Source organism: Lutzomyia longipalpis, chromosome 3, assembly GCF_024334085.1.
Source record: "Lutzomyia longipalpis isolate SR_M1_2022 chromosome 3, ASM2433408v1".
NCBI lineage: Eukaryota > Metazoa > Arthropoda > Insecta > Diptera > Psychodidae > Lutzomyia > Lutzomyia longipalpis.
Window position 1 is genome coordinate 26,612,205 of NC_074709.1, and position 21,946 is coordinate 26,634,150.

At 34.2% G+C, this 21,946-nt stretch overlaps 1 protein-coding gene across 1 annotated transcript; it reads left to right on the forward strand.

Annotated features, from left to right (window-relative positions):
- Nucleotides 1-957: 957 nt before the first annotated feature.
- On the forward strand, nt 958-21,886 carry LOC129793506 (proton-coupled amino acid transporter-like protein CG1139). The gene is made up of 8 exons (XM_055833602.1): nt 958-1,491; nt 14,258-14,581; nt 16,353-16,539; nt 16,741-16,826; nt 18,449-18,809; nt 18,899-19,077; nt 19,164-19,339; nt 20,855-21,886. Exons 2-8 carry the CDS (start codon nt 14,385-14,387, stop codon nt 21,124-21,126), a joined length of 1,458 nt encoding a protein of 485 aa, XP_055689577.1. The 5' UTR covers nt 958-1,491; nt 14,258-14,384; the 3' UTR covers nt 21,127-21,886.
- The last annotated feature ends 60 nt before the right edge of the window (nt 21,887-21,946 follow it).

Sequence of the window (21,946 nt, forward strand, 5' to 3'; positions counted from 1 at the left end):
GGAAAATTTAAACTCTTTGTAGAGACTTTTTTGGAAGATTCTTTGCAAAACAAGACTTCTTAAAAAATTAAATATTCTCCCCTCTATCAATTAAATTCGTCCGTTGTCTCTTTATTGTCTACACGCATGTAGAGGATGGAAAATCACGCTTAAATTGCGGTGAGAAAAAACTTTTAGACCCAGTTTGACACAAGAGAAAAAAAAACATTAGGCTCAATACGCGGGAAATAACCAAGAGTCAGAAGAAAATCCAATAAAATATTTAATTTAAAGATCACTTTATGTTGATTTAAAAGCTTCCAGTAGCTTTTTTCTGGTGACAATAAAATTGAAAAATAAATTAACCCTTTCACGTCTATCAGATTCAAACGTGAAGCTACGAAATTTTATTAAATTGACTGATTTTTCCATATAATTTTTCCAATTTTCCTAATTAACCCTTTCATGACAAACTTCTGCATAAAAAAAGTAGAAAAAATTATATATTTCTAAGGATCTTTCTCATAGACAAAAGCTCCTTTGAACATTAGATTAAACGCTATCAGTTTTATTAAGCTTCAAATAAATAAACCATTCAATCTACATAATGATCGTCAAAGGGTTAATTCATCCTGAAAAAAATGCAGACAAGCCTCCAACAAACTAAAATTTATTCCTTTTCTAAAAACTTTAAAAATATTCCCTCTTTATGCTATTCTTGCATGGAAAGCTCTACTTGATCCTCATCAGGTGGGTGGGAAAGACTATCACATGGCCATCTCCATTTCCCAATTACTTCAAACTGGCGAAGAAAAATGCGTGCAAATGACGAATGTAAAATGATTAAATTTCTCACTGTGCGAGAGAAAGATTTGAAAATTGTCCGTCAAGTGGACGTTAGCTCAATTTTTGATCTTGCCTGTGCTCGACGGTTTGCTTTGGCGCGGCTCTACTTAACCTCTTGGCGCGAGGAGACCTGAGCCAGTCGCTTGGAGACACTCGAACTTGGTGCAACGCTGTTTGTAGAATTTTGCTGTGATTTTTGTGTGAGAAGTGATCGCTGTGCGTGCTGCAGAAAAATCCACACAGCAAGTGTTTGTTTTATTGGGTGATCATTGCTTGCACATTTGAGCTGTTTTTTTCTGTGAAGAACATTAAGAAGCCTTTTGAGCTTTTCTTTTTTTTTCTAAAAAAGAAAAAGAAAAATTTTCCGAGCTTCGAGCAATCTGAGAGAGAGAGAGTGGGAGAGAGCAAGTGCGATCGGAAGGAAAATATCGCATTGAATGAATTAATTTGGCAAGAGAGTTTGTCGCAGTGATCGTGATATTGAAAATACCCAAGTGATTCGTTTGCTAAATCCATCACTTTCTGCCTGCAAGTTCAAGTGCATCGTAGAAATAGTTTCGTTGCAAAAAAGCTGTCGAAATCTATTTTTGGGGGAATTTTTCTCATCTTAATTTAAAACCCCCACAAAGACGAACGGCAAGGGAGAAATTTTCCATCGTCAAACAGGTAAAAATAAAAATAAAAAAGCTTCTCACTGTGCTGTAAAAACTTCCTTAAACAATTCCCCCTTTGTGTTTAATGGTGATCTCTTGAGTGATCTTTTAGTCTTTTTGGTGATCTTTCGCGATCTTGCACTTCACACAATTGACCTTCAGGAGCCTTCCGGATTTTTACTTTCAATTACATTTTAGTAAATATTGATTTTTTCCATCCATTTTTATCCATTTTGTCTTCACGCAGATCATTTTTCACTCAAACAATGTTTAATCAATTCGAAACGATCGTTTAGTTTAGAATGAAAAAAAAATCTTCAACAAACGATCCAATGTGAATTAAATTAAATATTCCCGTGTCCCGGGGGGCGCGTTTCACAGGCAAGAAAAAAAACCAATGTGCTGGTTGAAAAGCCATGAAAGATGTTTATTTGTATGAGAAGAAAAATAATGAGTTGTGAATGTTCGAATATTTAAATGTCCAATGGAATTTTCCTCTAAGCAAGAAAGATTTTCATCCTCTGCTCCTGTTTTTTTCTTCACTGACGATGGAGCTTTTTATGAATTAGTTTTGCATAAAAATCTCTCTCAGTGTCGTATATATTTCAATAAATTGGCAAGAAATCCATCATTGAATTAACCAATTGACCTTATACTGCAATTTATACATAAATAAGCACCTTTTTTTGACGATCGAACGTTTTATCTGACCACACGAGGTTATTTGCTAATCATCTTTTTATCGCCTCAACACCTCATAACAATATAATATGTACAGAAGTGATCATAATTGATTTGAGCATCGTCTTCACATTTTTTTTTTCACACAAGTTTTTCTTCTACATGCTTGGCGATGAATAAAAAAAGTCTGTGTACATAAGTTTTATGATTTTAAAATGGAGAATCATTACCCCATGGATTTTCATTCATAAATCAAACACTCAAAAAAGTAACACAGTGGCAAAGTTTTCGTTCAAGTATCTTACCAGCAATAAAGCCGCGGAGGTAGCTCGTCATACAGTGCGTAGGAGGTGATTAGATGCAAGCTCTGCATGCGCAATTTATCACAAAAAAATTGACACTGTTTCTTACAAGAAAAATTTATTTTTATCATGCAGAAAATTTTCCATTTCCTCAGGTTTCATAAATAAAATTTTTGCCAGCGCCACCAAAAATATCTCCAAGTGCGATTTTTTAGGCTGGTTCACAAAAATAAAATTATTTTTAAATTTATTTTGACTGACATTGACACTGATTTTTACAAAGATATCTGCCCAAAACATCTTTGAGTAAGACAAGACAAGATTTATGTTTATGTAATCCCGATGTGGCACAAAGTAATTGTAACCAGGGATTTTATGCAGAAGAAAACAAGTTATGTTACATTTTTTTATTAATGCCATTTGGGGGAACAATGCAAAGTCGCGCGCGAGGAAGCACCTTTTGGAAAGTCAAAATAATATGGAATTATTATGATTTTTTTTATAAAAAAAATCACAACAGAAAAGGTGAAGCACGTCTCAACAATAAATTTTTTGGGGGAAAAAACCTTTCAGATTTATTATTTTTATTTATTTTTTGTTGTTTTTCAGTGAATTGGAAAATTAAAGATATTTTTTAACCCTTTTGCGACAAAAGATTTTTTTTATTTATCGATTTTGGTACCAATCGATATTGGTAAGATTCAAGTATAACTAAAGAAGTTCAAAAAGAACAAAAACGGTTCAAAAATTATCTAAACCTATTTTACTATTTTTGGCTTGGATCAGATGAGAAAAATCACAAAAATTTGCCTCAAAATGTGAACAATGACGTCACTTTTGTATTTTTTGAAACATTTTTATTTTTTATCATCTTTCTCAACATGAAAATCATGATCCATATTAGACTGAATAAACTCCTTTTGTCCTTCAATTTCTGCTCTTAAGTTTCCTTAACTACATTAGAAGAAATTTGATTTAAAAAAAAATGATTTCTTACATAATTTTCCAGGGAAAATGCTGCCCCTGAAAACTCTATCTCTAAAAGGGCGTGCGTCAATACTTTTTCCGCGATGTGTATCAATTCCCTGTATGTAGTCTGTGTATGATCTCGTGTTTAGCTTCATTTCTCGCACCTTCCCCACCGTGAGCGAAGGCTTGGTGTGAGAACAATATCGTAAATAACAATTAAGTCATAATTTTGAGCCCATCTGCGTCTGATGCTCGGTGATAAGTGGACAAATCGTCGTGAAGCTCAAATTTCTCGTATTTATCTTCAAGAGGTTGAGTGAGCTTAATCACCTCATCTAGCACTGATATTTTACCTTCTGCGGGGGCGTTGATAAAAAAAATTCACAAGAGAGGCATTTCTCCGAATTATCTTCACAAAACCCATCATTTTTGCACCGAAAAAAGAGCCTCCAATTCGCGATTAATCTGCGAAGATTCAATTAGCTCATGGTGACGAAGCTCTCAAAAAAAAGACATTAATGTGCCCTTCTTAATCACATTTAGAGGCCTAACAAATAGCTCCAATTCACTCGCAAAAAATCACTTTTTTTACGGAAAAGTGCGTTTTGTTGAGGGAAATTGCCCGCGTGTTTTATTTTCCGCATTGTTCATGGACTCTGCTAAAAATCTCGCGGTGCAAATGCAATGGCTGGGCAAGGTCGTAAAGCGCACTGGGCAGTCAATTGAACGCGAAATTTGAATTTTTTTCCCGCGATAACATCTGCACGGGAAGAGGTGATTAAAAAAAGGCAATACAATTGCATCTAGAATCGCCCCATTGTGTGTGTGCGGCGATTTATTAATTAAACATTATGCAATGACGATGGCACGACAGCAGGAGTGATTGATGCAATACTGAGAGAGTGATTAACAAGCCACATTGATTGAATCTTTCAATACGATTAGCGTGTGGGTGGGGTATTGTGACACTTTTCCTCGCAGGAGCTACGCCACAGTTAACTCTTTGACCTGAAATTTGCTGTGAAAAGCTCTTTTTTTTCGCTTCTCATACTTTCTCTCAAATGCTGACGCTACGGGAAAATTCCATTTCGCATCTTTAAGCATTTTTCTTGACCGCTTTTCTTGGCATGTTTTACACAACAACGAAAAATTCTACAAGAAATTTGGGAGAGAAGATTCATCAATTGGGAATTTTTCGTTTTATTTAAAAAAAGGCGGGAAATATAATCATAAAATAGGTAATAAAAGATTTTTCTTCACTTTCTGCAGACATAAAAAATTAAAAGCACATTAAAAGTAAATTTAAAATGACAAAGAAGGAGGAAAATCATGTAGAAACCATGTTAAAAATTAAAACGTTAACCATCCATAAAAATGGAATTGAACTTGAAAGTATGTAGGTGCACCACGTGCCTGGCGAATTTCTTAACCATCCTTGAAGATATCTGCGTAAAAACTACTTAAACTCCAAGACAAGAAAGTTGAGACAAAAAAATCGAGGAATTCCCGTTTTGTCTTCAGAGACCCACTCAAATGTTGCTAAAAAGTGCTAATAACATCACAATATTGACCATTTGTACGTGCAAAATTCCTCAATTAAATAGCAAATTACACTAAACGGACATTGTTTAGTAAATATTTGCTATAGAAATTAAATAAATCAGTAAACACATCTGATAAATATACTCAAGTTTAGTGTTTTTGAAAGGCCCCCATTGGAAAGGAAATTAGTAAGTAGCTATCAGAATTATTTTACAAACAATATTTACTCAATATTATAAATCAAATTAATTTTCACGAGAAAGCTTTCAAAGCTTTTATCAGAAAGACTTTAGAATTTAATTAATTGTTCAAATTAAATAACTCTTAAGAGTTGAAGAATTTAGTTTATAAGAAACTCTGAGTGAGATCATTTTGCATGAGATACTTTAAAGTATTTTTTTTTCTATCGTTTTTTTGTTAATGACAATAAAAAGCTGAAATGGCTTTTATGAGATCCCTGATGAAGAATAAAAACCTGTGATGAGAATAATTGTGAGGAATTATAAAACATTTTACAAAAATATTTTCCTATTTTCGTTGAAATTAGTTACAAAGACTGAACTGAAAAAAAGCTTTGAAAAATTAGCTGAACAATGCGTAAGACACACCCCTATTGTATGTTATTTCATGACTTTACGAAGCAAATCTGCATATGCTTCAACTATAAACTTTCAAGCTAAAAGATTTCTAATTGAAGCATAAGCCATACATTTTTTAATGCTTTTGGGCATGAAGCAAATACACATATGCTTCAATTGATTAGTGTAACGTATTTTTTTTCTAATTTTAGGGAAAATTTTCAGATTTTTCTCTGCTGATTGGCTCAGAACAGACGGCCGTGACTATTGGTTGACGTCTTCGCGATGCAACATTTTGAATGTGACTTTTTTGCGCAGACATAACCTCAAAGCAACTTTTTTGTGTGCAAAAAAGTTGCTTTGAGGTTATGTCTGCGCAAAAAAGTCGCATCCAAAAAGTTGCATCGCGAAGACGTCAACCAAAAGCCACGGCCGTCTGTTCTGAGCCATTCTGATAGAAAATTAGTTAGGCTTTTCTTGAAAGTTTATACAATTCTCTAACACAATTTCCGAGTAAGATTCTAAAAATGAATAAACTCCTTTGCAGTAACGCTTGATAATGCAATTTAGTTAATAATTCTATGAAAATTCAGTGGTATCAACTGCAGATTTACATGAAGAAACGAACACAATAGTATCTTGAAGATTTATCACCTTAATCTTTAGCTATTCTTAATGATGATTAGCTTAGAGAACTTCTCAGTCATTTTTCAGGTATTTTATCACATTTTTCCATCAGAATTTTTGCAGGTTTTCCGACTAATTAGAATAGTTTGCAAATGATTCTGAATGAAACAAAATAGCCTGGAAATGATTTTATTATTTTTTTGTGATTCTTCTTAATGTTTTTATTGTAGCTTTAATGCTAAATCCGGCTATTTATATCCCACAATATTTATTTTTAACAAAACATCCAATCCCACATAACTTAGGAATGCAGACAATCACCAAAATGATCAATTTCATACAATTTTTACTTTTATATTTCTCCACAAAATAAAACCCATCGAACCCTAAAGAAGTAAACCACCTTGGACGGAGCTTTGATTTTATTAGTCAAGGGCATCCCCCCAAAAATGACCTGGAGATCAATCAAAAATGCCCACAAAATATTATGCAAGAACGATCTCCTTCAATTATGGATTCCTCCACAGCGATCAGGGGAAGTATGTAGGCAAAAATGAAGAAGAAGAATGTTTTGATCATTAAATTGAGATGGAGTTCCCTTCTTTATTGCATGAAGCTCTCCGGGAATAACCCACCATTTGGGCAAATTGTGGGGGGAAAACCAAAAATTTGCAGAGCTTGAAAATTATGCAAAATACCGATAGAGCATCAAGAGGAATTTCTGTGGTCAAATGGAATCCAGGTGCGGCCTGGCAAAGTTTCTAAATGTGCACCACGACCGTACGGAGGAGAATTGGTTGAATGTCGAAACAATGATGTTGATTATTCGAATTGCAAGTGAATGACAAGGTATGATTAGCGCCACAATTCCAGCGAAAAAAAGCGAGTTTATCGCAACAAGATCACGATCACGGAAATTGTGGCAGAAAAGTGTATTGAATGTCACGCCAATTTTCGATTGAGACTGCATAATATCGGGTGATCCCCGTCAAAAAGGGGCGTTGCACACAGAAAAATAAATACCTACTTCACACCTTTTTGCACGAGAAAAAAAAACAGAAATTCTTCTGGAACTAATAAGAATTTCTTGAGTTTCTTAAAAATAGATAGATTGGTTTACGAAACCAGAATGCCTTCAAGAGAAAAGCTCAAGGTTTAAGAAACAAAAGGTACCAACCTAAAAAATTAGTCATGAAACCAAAAGCTTTGCGAATCGATAAAATGGTTCACGAAACAGATAAACTGATTCTGGAATCTTTTAATTTATTTATGAGAAAACATTTTTTTTTCTATTTTAAAAGAAAAAAAAACTTCTCATTAAACCAAGATATGTTACGGAATCAATAAAATGGTTCACGAAACAGGCAATTTGATTCCTGAATCTAAAAGCTGATTCTTGAAAACAAAGACTATTTTCTTCAATCTTTTATCTTTCAATTGAAAAATTCTCATTGGCTCAGAACAGAAGGCCGTGACTTTTGGTTGACGTCTTCGCGAAGCAACTTTTTGGAAGCGACTTTTTTGCGAAGACATAACCTCAAAGCAACTTTTTTTTATGCAAAAAAGTGAGAAATACGGGGAAAAATGCATTGCAGTGCCCCCGGAGGGCTTCCCGTATGCTCTTGATGCATTTTTCAGATGAAAATTCGCACAATTCTTTTTTTTGTCACAAAAATCTTTCGAGGCAACTTTTTGGAAGCGACTTTTTTGAGGAAACATTTTTGAGGAAATTTTTTGGAAGCGACTTTTTTGAGGAAACATTTTTGAGGAAACTTTTTGGAAGCGACTTTTTTGAGGAAACATTTTTGAGGAAACTTTTTGGAAGCGACTTTTTTGAGGAAACATTTTTGAGGAAATTTTTTGGAAGCGACTTTTTTGAGGAAACATTTTTGAGGAAACTTTTTGGAAGCGACTTTTTTGAGGAAACATTTTTGAGGAAACTTTTTGGAAGCGACTTTTTTGAGGAAACATTTTTGAGGAAACTTTTTGGAAGCGACTTTTTTGAGGAAACATTTTTGAGGAAACTTTTTGGAAGCGACTTTTTTGAGGAAACATTTTTGAGGAAACTTTTTGGAAGCGACTTTTTTGAGGAAACATTTTTGAGGAAACTTTTTGGAAGCGACTTTTTTGAGGAAACATTTTTGAGGAAACTTTTTGGAAGCGACTTTTTTGAGGAAACATTTTTGAGGAAACTTTTTGGAAGCGACTTTTTTGAGGAAACATTTTTGAGGAAACTTTTTGGAAGCGACTTTTTTGAGGAAACATTTTTGAGGAAACTTTTTGGAAGCGACTTTTTTGAGGAAACATTTTTGAGGAAACTTTTTGGAAGCGACTTTTTTGAGGAAACATTTTTGAGGAAACTTTTTGGAAGCGACTTTTTTGAGGAAACATATCCTCAAAGCAACTTTTTTTTGTGCAAAAAAAATTGAAAAATGTGGGAAAAACTGCATTGCAGTGCCCCCGGAGGGCTTCCCGTATGCCCCTAAAGTCAATTTCCACCCGAAAATTCGCACAGGAACTTGAAGGAAGTCATATTTGCAATTTCGTAAAACATTTTTATACACTCAGATTTTGGCCCAAAGATAACACAAGGAAAAGCCGGGTGATGAAAAGGAAGTTCCTAAGATCCCTTAGAAACTTCCTGGTGCAATTGGCAGTCATCCTGCTAAAATTCCAGGCCCTTATGGTACTTTCCGGGCACACATCATACCGTTCCGGAAAGAAAAAAAGTGTATTAAAAAGTGTACGAACTTCAAGTTCCTGTGCGAATTTTCGGGTGGAAATTGACTTTAGGGGCATACGGGAAGCCCTCCGGGGGCACTGCAATGCAGTTTTTCCCACATTTTTCAATTTTTTTTGCACAAAAAAAAGTTGCTTTGAGGATATGTTTCCTCAAAAAAGTCGCTTCCAAAAAGTTTCCTCAAAAATGTTTCCTCAAAAAAGTCGCTTCCAAAAAGTTGCCTCCAAGTGCCAAAAAAGTTGCCTCGAAAGATTTTTGTGACAAAAAAAAGAATTGTGCGAATTTTCATCTGAAAAATGCATCAAGAGCATACGGGAAGCCCTCCGGGGGCACTGCAATGCATTTTTCCCCGTATTTCTCACTTTTTTGCACAAAAAAAAGTTGCTTTGAGGTTATGTCTTCGCAAAAAAGTCGCTTCCAAAAAGTTGCTTCGCGAAGACGTCAACCAAAAGACACGGCCTTCTGTTCTGAGCCATTGTTAAATTCTTCGATGAGAATCAATTTTGCTGATCTTTATTCTGTTTCGCGAATCCTTTAATCGGTTTCGTGAATCCTTTATCGGTTTTGCAGATCTCTATTTTAATTTTTCGAATCGTTAGAGTTTGCAAACTCTTCTAGGTTCTAGAATCTGGTTGATCTTTCTTTTAGTTTCTTAAAATATTTCTCAGTTTAACAAATCTTTTCTTCATTTCGTGAATCCTTTCTCATTTTCGCGAATCCTCTAATCGGTTTCGTGAAAATTTTTCCATTTCGAGACCAAACAGACACAATTTTCCAACTCTGCACAACCCCTCAAAAAACCCAACTCGTGATCTCTGAGCAATTTTGCACATTCCCACGGAATACCTGCGAATACAGCTCTTTCATGTTGCGCGACTTAATGCAGAAGTTTCTTGCGCGTGGCCATCACCCACGTGATTTTGTGATGAACGATGTGAAATTCCCGGGTGAAAACTTTCAGGCCATTGAGGCAAATTTTGTGTCTTTTGAGCACTTATCGCCTCTCATCGATGGCAAGACAGATTGCGGAATGCCATCAGTCGGTGTGTGGCAAAGGAATTGGTAATGCGCAGAATTTCCAAGAATTTGCAGACAAACTGGATTTTTCCGGATACCCAAAAAACTGGTTGCTACAAGATTACACGATCACCGTGTAAAGAAAAAAAAAACTGAAAGATGTCTCCCCAGGTAAAATGGCAAAATATGCTAATGAGATGAAAAGACACGCGCGTGTGCTGAAAATTGGCGGGAAGGATCAAAATGGATTTTTGGTGGATTAAAATGGCGATCGATCGCACACCCTTTCGCGCGCGATCTCATCAGAGAAATCGCGCATGATTTTCGCAATATGAGAAGACATGTAGATCCAAAAAGAGCCTTCGCGATCGTGATCGCGAGTGAGCGAGACGGTGGCCAATGAGCGCGGTAAAATGTAAATATTTACAGTAGATCGTGAGGTGAATGATCGATGTAGGAGCATAAATAATAATATATGAAAATTGCACGTGCAACACCTTCAAATTCTCCTCGTGCACATAAAACATGCACTATGACACTAAAAATATCTCCTATAATTTACAATATATCTTTACCTAAATAAAAATAAACATTTTCAAATTCCTTTCTCTCTTTTTTACATCATTCTCACAACCAAAATGGCAAAGCGAGATAATGGAAGGAGATCGCGAAAAATCCCAACAAGATTGGGAACACCGCGCGAGTAAAATTGAAGGAGAACAAGTTTTTAAAAAGTTTCGTATAAGATATATGGCGTAGAGCTTTAATATTATTATTTTTTATTACACATTCCTTAAAACAATTCACTTAAAATGTTATTTATTGTCAATGTACGTCAACTGTGAGACAGTGATCGGCGGAATTTCCACTTGACATCATAAAGAGATTTGTAGTGACATCATTGAAAGCAATGAAAGTAAGAGCTTTGGGTGATAAATAATTTTTTTGAAGGATAAATTGATTAAAGTTCAAAGCATTGGAAGTGGTACAAAGGGATGGAAAGCTTTGAAAAATACACTGAAGCTTTTAGCTTCAAAAGAATCTTTAGTGTAGCGTTACGAAATGTTCACGAAACATTGAAGAAAATTCCAAGAATCTTTTTTTAATCTCAAAGAAATTGATTTCAAATTCTAAGTAACGGTTGGATGATTCTTTATAATTTTTTCATGAAATCCTTTGGTTCTTTTATGTATTCTCTTTATAGTTTTTACGATAATCCAACTGATCGAACTCCTGAGAGTCAGGAATATTCTTTGAATATTCCGTAAGATTCCTAAAAATTCAAGTGATTTTAAAAGAATCTTTAGGAATCACAAATTTTATTTTTTTATTAATATGTTTTTAAAAAAGTTCAGCATCACCTCTATAAGTTTTTTAGGGGATTCCAGAAACTTTCTGTGAAATTCCATGAACTGTTTTGGTAAACACAATGACCCTTTTGGCGAAACCCGCGATCTTTTTTAGGGAATCCCACGCAATGATTTAATTAAGGGAAATCCAAGAAACGATTTATGAATCTTAGTAATTTCTTAATTTCTTTTCCGATCACAAGAAAAGATCTTTAGTGATCTTACCCTTCATTAAATCTCATCGATTTTTCAGGATCTCTGCCTTTAGCTTGATCCCCTTGATCCTTAATCCTCCTTTATGGTTTCTTATGTTCCAGAAACTTGAAAATTAATCCAAATATTTAACCTTTGGAATGCGGAGGCCTTAGTAGTTACGTAGAATGCGAAGGTGGGGTCGTTGAACGACCCCAAAAAGAAGGCCAATTTTCTCCCAAACTATACAACCTGGAGTTGTCGGGTTAGTGCCTATAGATTCCTTATATAGTCCTCTTGCACCCTGCACCACAAATTCGCTACCCTAAAACACTTAGAAGTAGATATTAGGAAAAAACATTTTTCAATCATTTTTCACAATTTCTTTTTGAGAAATTTGCGAAGAAAGTTAACCCCAACTGCAATTTTTTTTTCACTCTTCCCCACATTCCCCTCACTTCCCGCAACGTGATAAATGGCAATATTTCTCGAATATTCTTTATTGTTTTGCATATTAACATGCTTCTAATTATGTTTTATGTTGTTTATTCTCTAAGAAATTTTCCGCAACATGGCCGTTACACCAATTTTTGAATTCCCTTCTTCTACATTTTCCTTAATAACTTTTCTTGTGGTGGTCGGATTGAGCTGAAATTTTTACACAACCTCCTCAGATAACCAAGGAACTTATTTCCAAAAGATGGGAACGCTATCTTTTATATTTATTGAGTTATAGCACGAAATATAGCGCTGGGGTCGTTCAACGACCCCGCTCCGCATTCCAAGGGTTAAAGAAAAAACCTAAGATCTCTTAAAGTTTTTCATTAAACATTCAAATCGAATTTTTAACGTGATATTATTCAGATTCATCCTTCCGCCATTTTGTATTGATACTCACATAATCAACTGATCATCTCATCCGATGCATTATAAATCATTTCGAAGCAATCTTGAATGTTTCTCGTGCGATCGAAACTTGTTGAGTGATTTGCAATCGATAGCTTGTTTTACTAAAAGTATATAAAAAGCAAGAATACAGCTGAAACATCAACTTTCAACTAAAACTTGCCGTGGTGTCGACTAAAAAGAATGTTAACGATCAATTCTTTTTTTTTTCTTAGCCAAAAATTGCACACAAGAATGCTCATTAAATCACAAAGAGGCAGACCCCTCAACGTCACACACACAGAAGATCCTCTTTTCATCTCCCTCCATGTTTAGCTTTTTTTGCTTTCTTTGTGGCATTTAGCACGATTTTTCCTCATCCTGTGGATCGTTGCGATCTTGCGCTATTTCATCATCATCTGAATTTCATGAGGCAAAGACCTCCAACAGGTGGTGACGACGATACAGCTAATCAACGATCATTTGTATGTGCACGATTGAGATGGATTTATTGAGACGTTTTATTGAGTCTTCTTCGTAAACAAGAAACGCATTTCATGGTCAACAAAATGCTAGACAGATTGGGATTTGTTGACGTTGAAGCAAAGTGAAAAAAAAAAACGATTACGCCGAAGATGATCGCGAGATGGAAAGTTCCATGGCGTGTGCATTTTCTGTTGATTGGTAAAAAAGATATACACGCGGCGTCTTATTTATTTATTTTTCTATTCCTTCTTATATGGCTCTATTTGGGTTAAGATAGAAGTTCGTTGGTTTTTTTTAAACTGATTTTTTAATTCGAATTTTAAAAATGATTTGAAGATTTGCTGTCAACTTTTTAATTAGCTGTCAAATGAGGTGCTGTCATAAAAAGTTCTGTCATATTAAATTCTGTCCAATATATGACATCTTTTATTAAAATTAAAAGATTTCTTCTATCATTAGAATGTTTTTTTAAAGAACTGATTTGAACATTTGAAGTACCTACCAAAAATTTTTCTTTGATCGATTTTTTAAATATTTTTAACGAAAAAACTTTTTAATATAGTTTTGGTTTCTAACGGTTTTTGTAAGTTTATTTCTAATTTAAATGTTTGCAATTGAATCTGTCTGTGTTAAAAGGTTCCTGAGGGTAGTTGCCCATTGAGCATGAAAAGAAAGCTCAAATCTTTTCAAATAATTAAGATATGAACTGAAATTATTTTTCTTAACGAACTAATTTAATTTTTCCCAATTATTCCGAAATATTCACAAATATTCGAAATATTTTTAGGAATTTTTTTCAAACCCTTTTTTTAATCAATCAAATAAATTCAAATTGAAGCCAACGAATTTCTCAATCAGCCAATTCAAATGGCTTCTTGAAGTGGGAATTTTCCACTCAATGAAAACGACGTGGCGAGGAAGGAGGGCACCTTGGAAGGTCTTGTTGTGGCTAGATCAATGACTCCCTAGTAGAGCAACATACCTGAAAGTTGTATCGATTTGCGTTACAGCATTTTTTTTCTTCCACAAACACTTTGCAGCGGCCCTCGAGTGTAATCTAGTGCAGTAGTGTTATGAGGAAATGCCCGTTGGTAGGCACTTTGCGTCCATCCGTCTTATCGCGCGAGGAATTTCGAGCATCCAAAAGGACTTGGAAGTAATGATAGTATTGCAGTCAGTACTGATAACGCGCACTCCTTTTTTTAAACACAGTCTTTCTCGCATTCCAAATCGATGCGATCTTCACGACTCAGTAGATAGGACTGTCTCACCAAGCAAGACAAATGTCGCCAAGAAAGATCACCTTTTTGGGGAATGAATAAAAAAAATAATCTCCAAATGAAATTTCCTTTAGGCCTTAAAATGCAAAGCTCTTGAGATTTATTCTTTTCTTATTTTCCTCTCTCGGCAGGAATAACGTGATAAATTTTGCTGCTGATCACGCGCCATTTATGTAGCAACGAGTGCTTTGGAAGAGACGCAGGTTGATCCCGGGACAATAATTTGTTATTTGCAGTGTGACTTCCAGAGAGTAAATCATGAGTAGTAAAACTCGCTCAAATAGCGCAAATCATGGGCACAGCAACTCAGGCTTCGTCCCCGATGATGGGTCAGGGCGGGAAAAGTCGGCATTTGTGATTGAATTGGTGGAGAAGAGGCCACCAGCAAATACGGGGGAGAAGGATCTTCAGGACTATGATCCCTATCAACATCGTCAAGTCACTCATCCAACCACGTGAGTCCGTTTTGAATTTTTTTTTATTATACCTCCGACACCGACTATTCCAACTTTGCGTGCCAAGGAATGTCTCTTGCGTAATAAGTTATATGTCGTCAGAGCACAGATAAATTAACCCACTTCTTACAAATGAATTGGGTCTGTTGCTGGCGTTTGATGAAAACTGATGAGTAGAAGGAATTTTTGGCGTAAAATCTGTGGGAAATATTTCTTTGAGAAAAAAGCTCTTAAAATATTTCTTGTTCTTTTATTTTCTTTAAATTATGTTCTTTGAATGTGTAGGAGATTTTATGTTCAAGATGTCCCAAAAATCTTATTTGTTTGTTTACTATTATTCAGATTGATTTTTGAGACTTTTATTGTAATTAATTAAATCTGAAATTGAATAGAAAGAACTCTAAAATAATTTTTTAAATTCCAAGTGAAGTCATAAGTTTAACTTTTCAATTTATATTTCAATTTTCTTTAAAAAAAATTTTAGGTTAAGTGAATTTCTTAAAATTCTATATCCGATAATTTTTAGAACATTTAAAACTTTTTTTATTTTATAAAAATAAACCTTTATATTAAATGTTAAATCGTTAAAACGAAAGTGAAAGATTTATTTACATTAAAAAGAAAAAAATTCAACAAATTCTTTTTGAATTTTCAATAATTTCAAATAAATTAAATTAAAAGAAGCAAAATGTCAAATGTAAACATATAACCTGTGTCTGGGATATCTTGGAAAAGGAGTTTTAATGAAGATGCGATTTTATTGTCAAGTTATTAAGACGTCTGATACCTCTGGCAATAAAAGCAAGTTAAGCCCACCATGCTAAATTGCCACCAATAAAATTTAAAATATCTTGTGAATTGCTATTTGATGCAAAGGACAATACAGTGACGTCTATATTGCACTAAAGGAATAAATAATTACAAATGCAGCTGATTATAAAACTGGATTTTATGCTAATTGAATTTAACTTTCAATAATCTAAAATTAATTAGCAATTTTTGAAGGATTTTATTGAAAATTTAAATTATGAATTTGTGTCAAGAAAATTTAAAAGTTTTTGTTTGAATTGTTTCTAAAGAGAAGAAAGCGTCCGCTAGCGTCTTAACGCTCGAGATAAATTCTTAAAAATTCTTAAAGAAATTCTCTCTAAAAATTTTCTTTTTAAAATTTTTTGGATAGTTTTTTTTAGAACCAAGAAGGATTTTTTTACCAAAAATAATCTTTGAAACTTACTAATTTATTTTTAAATTAATGAAAGACTACAGACGTATTCGACGTGCTAAAAATAACCTTCCACTCGTTGATTTGCCGTGTCAAATTTAAATCTTCATTCGTTTTTGGCCAATCCCATAAAACATCCATCTTTAGTGCATGCCAATCTTCTCATGTTCTAACCGGATTCTTCTGCAATTTGCAAAAAGAAGTCACATGTTGAAATCTAAAAATATATACATAGTATATAAAATCTTGTTTCAAAATTGGCAAAGTTAAGATTTGTGAATTAAGTTTTTTTTGCACGCTAAACTTTCAATCTCTGAGATTAATTGAAATTGGCTACGCCACGTTTAGTCTTTATCGTTTTTATCGCGCTCTTTAGACTTTTTTTTTATGTATCAGGTTATGCTAATTCTTACTATGGAATTTTTTTCTTGTTGCAAATTCTTGATTCTTTGGCATAAAAAGATTTGCGTTAGAGGCTATAAATTCTGCAGCTGCAAATTTTAAATCTAGGCCGTTAAAATTAAAATTTTTCTCTAATTCTTTTGCCAGGAACAATGAAACCCTCATTCATCTCCTCAAAGGATCCCTCGGAACGGGTATCCTGGCCATGCCAATGGCTTTCTACCATGCTGGATACATTGTTGGGAGTATTGGGACGATAGCAATTGGTTTGCTGTGTACCTACTGCATTCACATGCTGATCAAAGTGGAGTATGAGATGTGCAAGAGGAAGAAGGTAATTTTGACTAATTTAAATAATCTCACATTCGCTCAAAGAGAAACAAACACCGGGCAATAAGAGAAATCTCTTTCTCAATATCAATTGTCATGCAAAGAATGTTCTATTTATAGAATTTTCTATTTCACAATTCGCGCATCACAATTTTCCCGCCACTTCACACATCTAATATGTTTGTTCTCGTCATCTTTATTGCAGGTTCCTAGCTTAAGCTATCCAGCTGTGGGTGAAGCAGCTCTCTCCGATGGTCCCAGATGGTGTCGTGCCATAGCCCCGCATATTGTGTGAGTTTTCTTTTTTCTTTTGAGTATTTTTTTGCGAAAAATGTTTCTGTGCCATTCTCAACATTGTCGCCAATTCATTGATCTCCGACGTGCGCAAATTTCAACGACCAAGGGGTAGTTAACACCTTAAGAGCGCTAATAAAAACACGCGTCAGCTCTTCCCAACAAGTTGTCTCTCACCGAATTTGCAAATTGACCCTGATGATGCACAAAAAAAAACGTCCAAGAGGGGTTTGTTTTGTAATTCTTTCAATGTTTTTCTTCATATTTTTCTGAGTTATTTGAATAAGCGAAAGACTGATCAAAAAGTTTTTTTTTTTAAGTTAAAAAAAAAAAGATTTTTTTGATAAATTCTTTTTATTTGAAGAAGATAAGGAAAAACATTTTAGAACTTTCTTAATTGTCTGACAACTAATCAGAGGTTATTTAGAGATCGTATAAGGTAAATAAATTGATTTTCTAATGATCCCAAGATGATCTTGATATCCAAAGGATCCTTGTTATTATCTTAGAATCATAAAAAATCATGAAGATCATCTTTTTGTCAACAAGATCATCTCAAAACTGTCTTGATCGCAAATAAAGATCACGTCCAGTTCGTTTTAAGATCGACAAGATCGCCTCAAACTCAGATCGTCTCATTATTCTAACTCGGATGAACTTTAAAGCCTCCAGATCGTTTTGAAAGATCATCTAGATCTTGTCAAGATCATTTAAAGAGCTTCAAAATCATCTTAAGATCATCCAGATCACATTAAGATCATACAGATCTTCTTAAAATCATTCTGATCATCCCTTAAGCCATACTGATCATTTCGAGATATTTCTAGATCATCTCAAGATCAGTCAAATTGCTATAAGATCACCAATTTCTTCTTTAAAAAATTATCTAAATCGTTATCAGAATCAAAAGCTTCTCCTGATCACATCAAAATGACCTAAAGTTCATCTTAAAGATCACTCACATCTTCGCAAGATCACCTAAATTTCCTTCAGATCGTCTCCAAATCAATCAGATCAACGCCCTTTTAATCAAAATTCCATCACATATCGCAATTCAATGTGGAAAAAAACGTCATTCAAACTTGACCAGTGAGAAGGTCAAGTGAGACCATCCTATTGCAAAAATTCTTTTCATTGCCACTGTGCTACACACCCCCTTGCATAAATCTCACTAGTGTGTGACCACCGCATGCGCTCCCATTGATCACGATGAGTTGGTTTGAAATTAATTTAAATGGGATCCAAAAATAAAAAGCACCTCCGTCTGACGATGCGACGTAGCATTGCGGGTCACATCTTTTCTATTAATAAAAAAAATACGCGCGCACGCAATACAAATTGGCGAATTCCTCTCGTACGCCGATTGGGCCGTCAATTCACAAACATATTGTAGGTTGTTGAGAGAAGAATAAATTAGTCGTACGGGAGGACAAATGGGGAGACAGAGGGGGGATTCCAATGAATGGGGAGCTTTTTTCTGTGATTGTGTGTGCTCTTGGCGAAATTTGCGTCTTCCTCAATCACAAACCATCCATCGAAATGTTTCGTGTGTGCGCGCATGATCATTGATTTGATGAATTCTGACCTCCTCGTGCGATCTCCTTTTTTGTACCACACAGACACGTGATCAATACGTTCCTGCTGATCTATCAATTGGGCACTTGCTGCGTGTACGTGGTGTTCGTGTCGTCAAACATAAAGTCCATCGTTGATTACTACACGGAAGAGAAGACGGACGTAAGGCTGTACATGCTAATCATCCTCCTGCCATTGATTCTCATCAATTGGGTGAGAAATCTTAAATATCTGGCGCCCTTCTCCACGATCGCCAACTTCATCACACTCATCTCCTTTGGCATTATTCTCTACTACATCTTCAGAGAGCCAATTTCCTTCGATGGACTCATTGCTGTGGGAAAATTGAGGGATTTTCCGCTCTTCTTCGGTACGGTCCTGTTTGCACTTGAAGCTATTGGGGTTGTGAGTATTTTTCTTTCTTTCTTTCAAAAAGGAATCCTTTTGGGTCCTTTTTTTGACAAATAATTTAAAATTAAATTTCTTTTTGGTAGATTCTTCCACTTGAGAATGAAATGAAGACACCAAGACACTTTGGGGGTCCTTTTGGGGTCCTCAACAAAGCCATGATTGTCATTGTGACCCTCTACGTGGGCATGGGGCTCTTTGGCTACATCAACTACGGCTCAGATGTCCTTGGCTCCATCACACTCAACCTGCCTCCCAGTGAAATGTAAGAAGACGTTATTTTGACCGTTTATTTTTAGAATTTGAATTTTCGGAATTTTAATGAATTTTTTAATAAATTTATCATTGCAGCCTTGCTCAGTGCGTTAAGGGTATGCTAGCCTTTGCCATCTACATCACCCACGGAATTGCTTGCTACGTGGCCATTGACATCACATGGAATGAATATCTCTTCAAGAGATTCCAAAGTAGCACAAGAAAAGTATTTTGGGAATACGTAACACGAACAATCCTGGTTCTAATTACTTGTAAGTAATTTTTGAATATTATTTAATTACAATTTTTCAGTTCTTTGGCTTCTTGAAAATTCAGAAAATATTTCTTTTTTAATCAGTATAAAACTAACTTAAAACATTTAAAGAAGAAAATCGAGTAAAGATCTTGAAAAAATTTAATAAATTCAGGTTAAGAACTTAAGACTGAATTATCCGAATTATCACAATAATTCTTATTTGATAATGAGTTCCTGTTTCTAAGGAAAGAAGCTATTAAAGTTTTTTACCTAAATATTGCGATCAGGTGTACGTTAATTACTCATTACGTAGACTAGAAAAAGATCAGAAAAAAGACAATAAATCTTTTGCTTTTAAAGTCTTTATTTTTTGTCTACAAAAGTAATAAATGAGTGAAATTCAAGGAGAAAACTGCAAAAAAGATTAAATTCCTAAGAATATGAATCATTTCTCGTAACAAAAAATAATGAACGATGAACCCCGGAATTCTTACGGTCTATTTAATGGCTAAATTTGAAGTAATTTAAACTTATTTTATTAATTTTTGTATTTTTTGTAGTTTTCAAGAGCTATAAGAAATTTTAAAATGCAAGAAGCCTTGAAAGTTTTAATTAAATTTATGATTTTTAAATTTTTGTGTAATTTAATTTAGCAAAAAAAATTAAACGTCAATTTAAATGTCAAAGATTAGAATTCAAAGCAATTGAACGTCAAATTAAATGTCATACGTAAGAATTTCGAAGAGATAATTCTTTTAAAAAATGTTAAACATTAAAAATTTTAAGGAATTCACTATAAAAAGTCAAAATAAATGTCAAATGTTTGAAAATCTGCGTAATATTTGTCAAATTTTAGAGACTTAAAAAGCAAAAATCAAATTATCACGTCAAACATGTCAAACGATAAAAATTTTTTAGGAATTAAATTAAAGAATTAAAATACTTAGACAAGAAATCTTTGATTCCTTGAAACTTAAAAATTCCATTTTCTAACGTCAATTTAAATGTCAAAGATTAGAATTCAAAATAATTGAACGTCAAATTAAATGTTTTACGTAAGAATTTCAAAGAGAAAATCGTTAAAAATAGTCTCAAACTTTAAAAATTTTAAGCAATTCAATTTAAAACGTCAAGATAAATGTCAAACGTATGAAAATCCGAGTATTATTCGTTAAATTTTAGAGATTTAATAGGCGAAAATTAAAAGCAAACTTTTACGTCAAATGTTAAACGATAAAATTGTTTAAGAATTAAAATAAAGAATTAAAATGTTTAGTCAGGTACGATGGGAGAAAAGAATTCTATTTAAATTGATTCCACTGACCCCTGTCTGCCTTAAATTTTTAGAGATCTTTATTTCAAAATCTTTCTTCTTAGGCATTTTTTAAAACTTTCCATTCTTTCAAGGCATAAAGATGTTTTTAATAAAATTTAATCAAATCCCAATGAATGAGTTCTAAAAAATAAATTTAAAAAAAAAGATTTAAGAATATTTTTATCAGCTTTATTTAAATTTTTTTTTTCTTTCCAGTTCTTTTGGCCGTTGCAATTCCCAATTTGGAGCTCTTCATCTCACTTTTCGGTGCTCTCTGCTTGTCAGCCCTTGGGCTTGCTTTCCCAGCACTAATGCAAACCGCATGCTACTGGCATGTGCGCAAGGGTAAAGCAAAGGTCCTGATGGTGCTGAAGAACGTTGTGATTGCCATAATTGGTGTTGTGGGGCTCGTTGTTGGCACTTACACGAGTATCTCGGACATCATTGCCACCTTCTTCGAGGATGGCGGTGAAAGTGGCCATCACTGAAAGGAGACTCTTCCCCCACCCCCACACTGACCTTCTGTGGGATCTGTGAAGTATTATTTTGCACATTCCATTGCCGTTTTGTGCTACAAAAAACTTCCCCAAAAAAATTTCAAATCAGAAGTGCCTTTTGCTCCGACATTATACTTTAAAAGAAAATTATACATATTTTAGAATTTAGAGGATATTTTTTTTGTAAGAAGAGATAAAATACTCTCCAACCCTCAGCAGGAAGGAGGGTTGGGGTGCGATTTAATTCTAATTCACATCGTTGTGATAAATGATTTTATGATAGTTTTAGCTGAAGAGAGATCACCTTTCTACAATCATAGTATTTTGTATTAATTAGAAAGAGATTTACTAACAGTTAGTTTTTGTAGGAGTGAAGCAATAGATGGCGCGTAGTGCTGTGTGGAGGATTTCAAACAGGAACATCCTTGCAATTTCAAAAGAACTAAACTTGATTTTCAGTTTGAATTTAGCTTTAATTAATTTAGTGACGAATGAAAAATTTCTCTCGTGCCAAGATCACATGACAAGATGAAGGATTTTCAAGAATTATCCCTTTGAGAGAGAGAGAAATGCGTATTATGAAGTCTGTGACGCTGTTTCAAGCGTCAACCTTACAATTTGCACGTTATTTAAAGAAAGATTAATTTTCATTACAAAAAACCTTTTCATGCTGAAGAAAAAAATGTAAAAATAACAAAGAAAATTTGTAAATTGAGAAAATTGAGAAATAAAAGAAAAATCGAGTAAAAAAGGATTTTTAATCAGGCTTGTACCTTCAGAAAAAAATGGAATTCACTGCAAAAAAAATTCA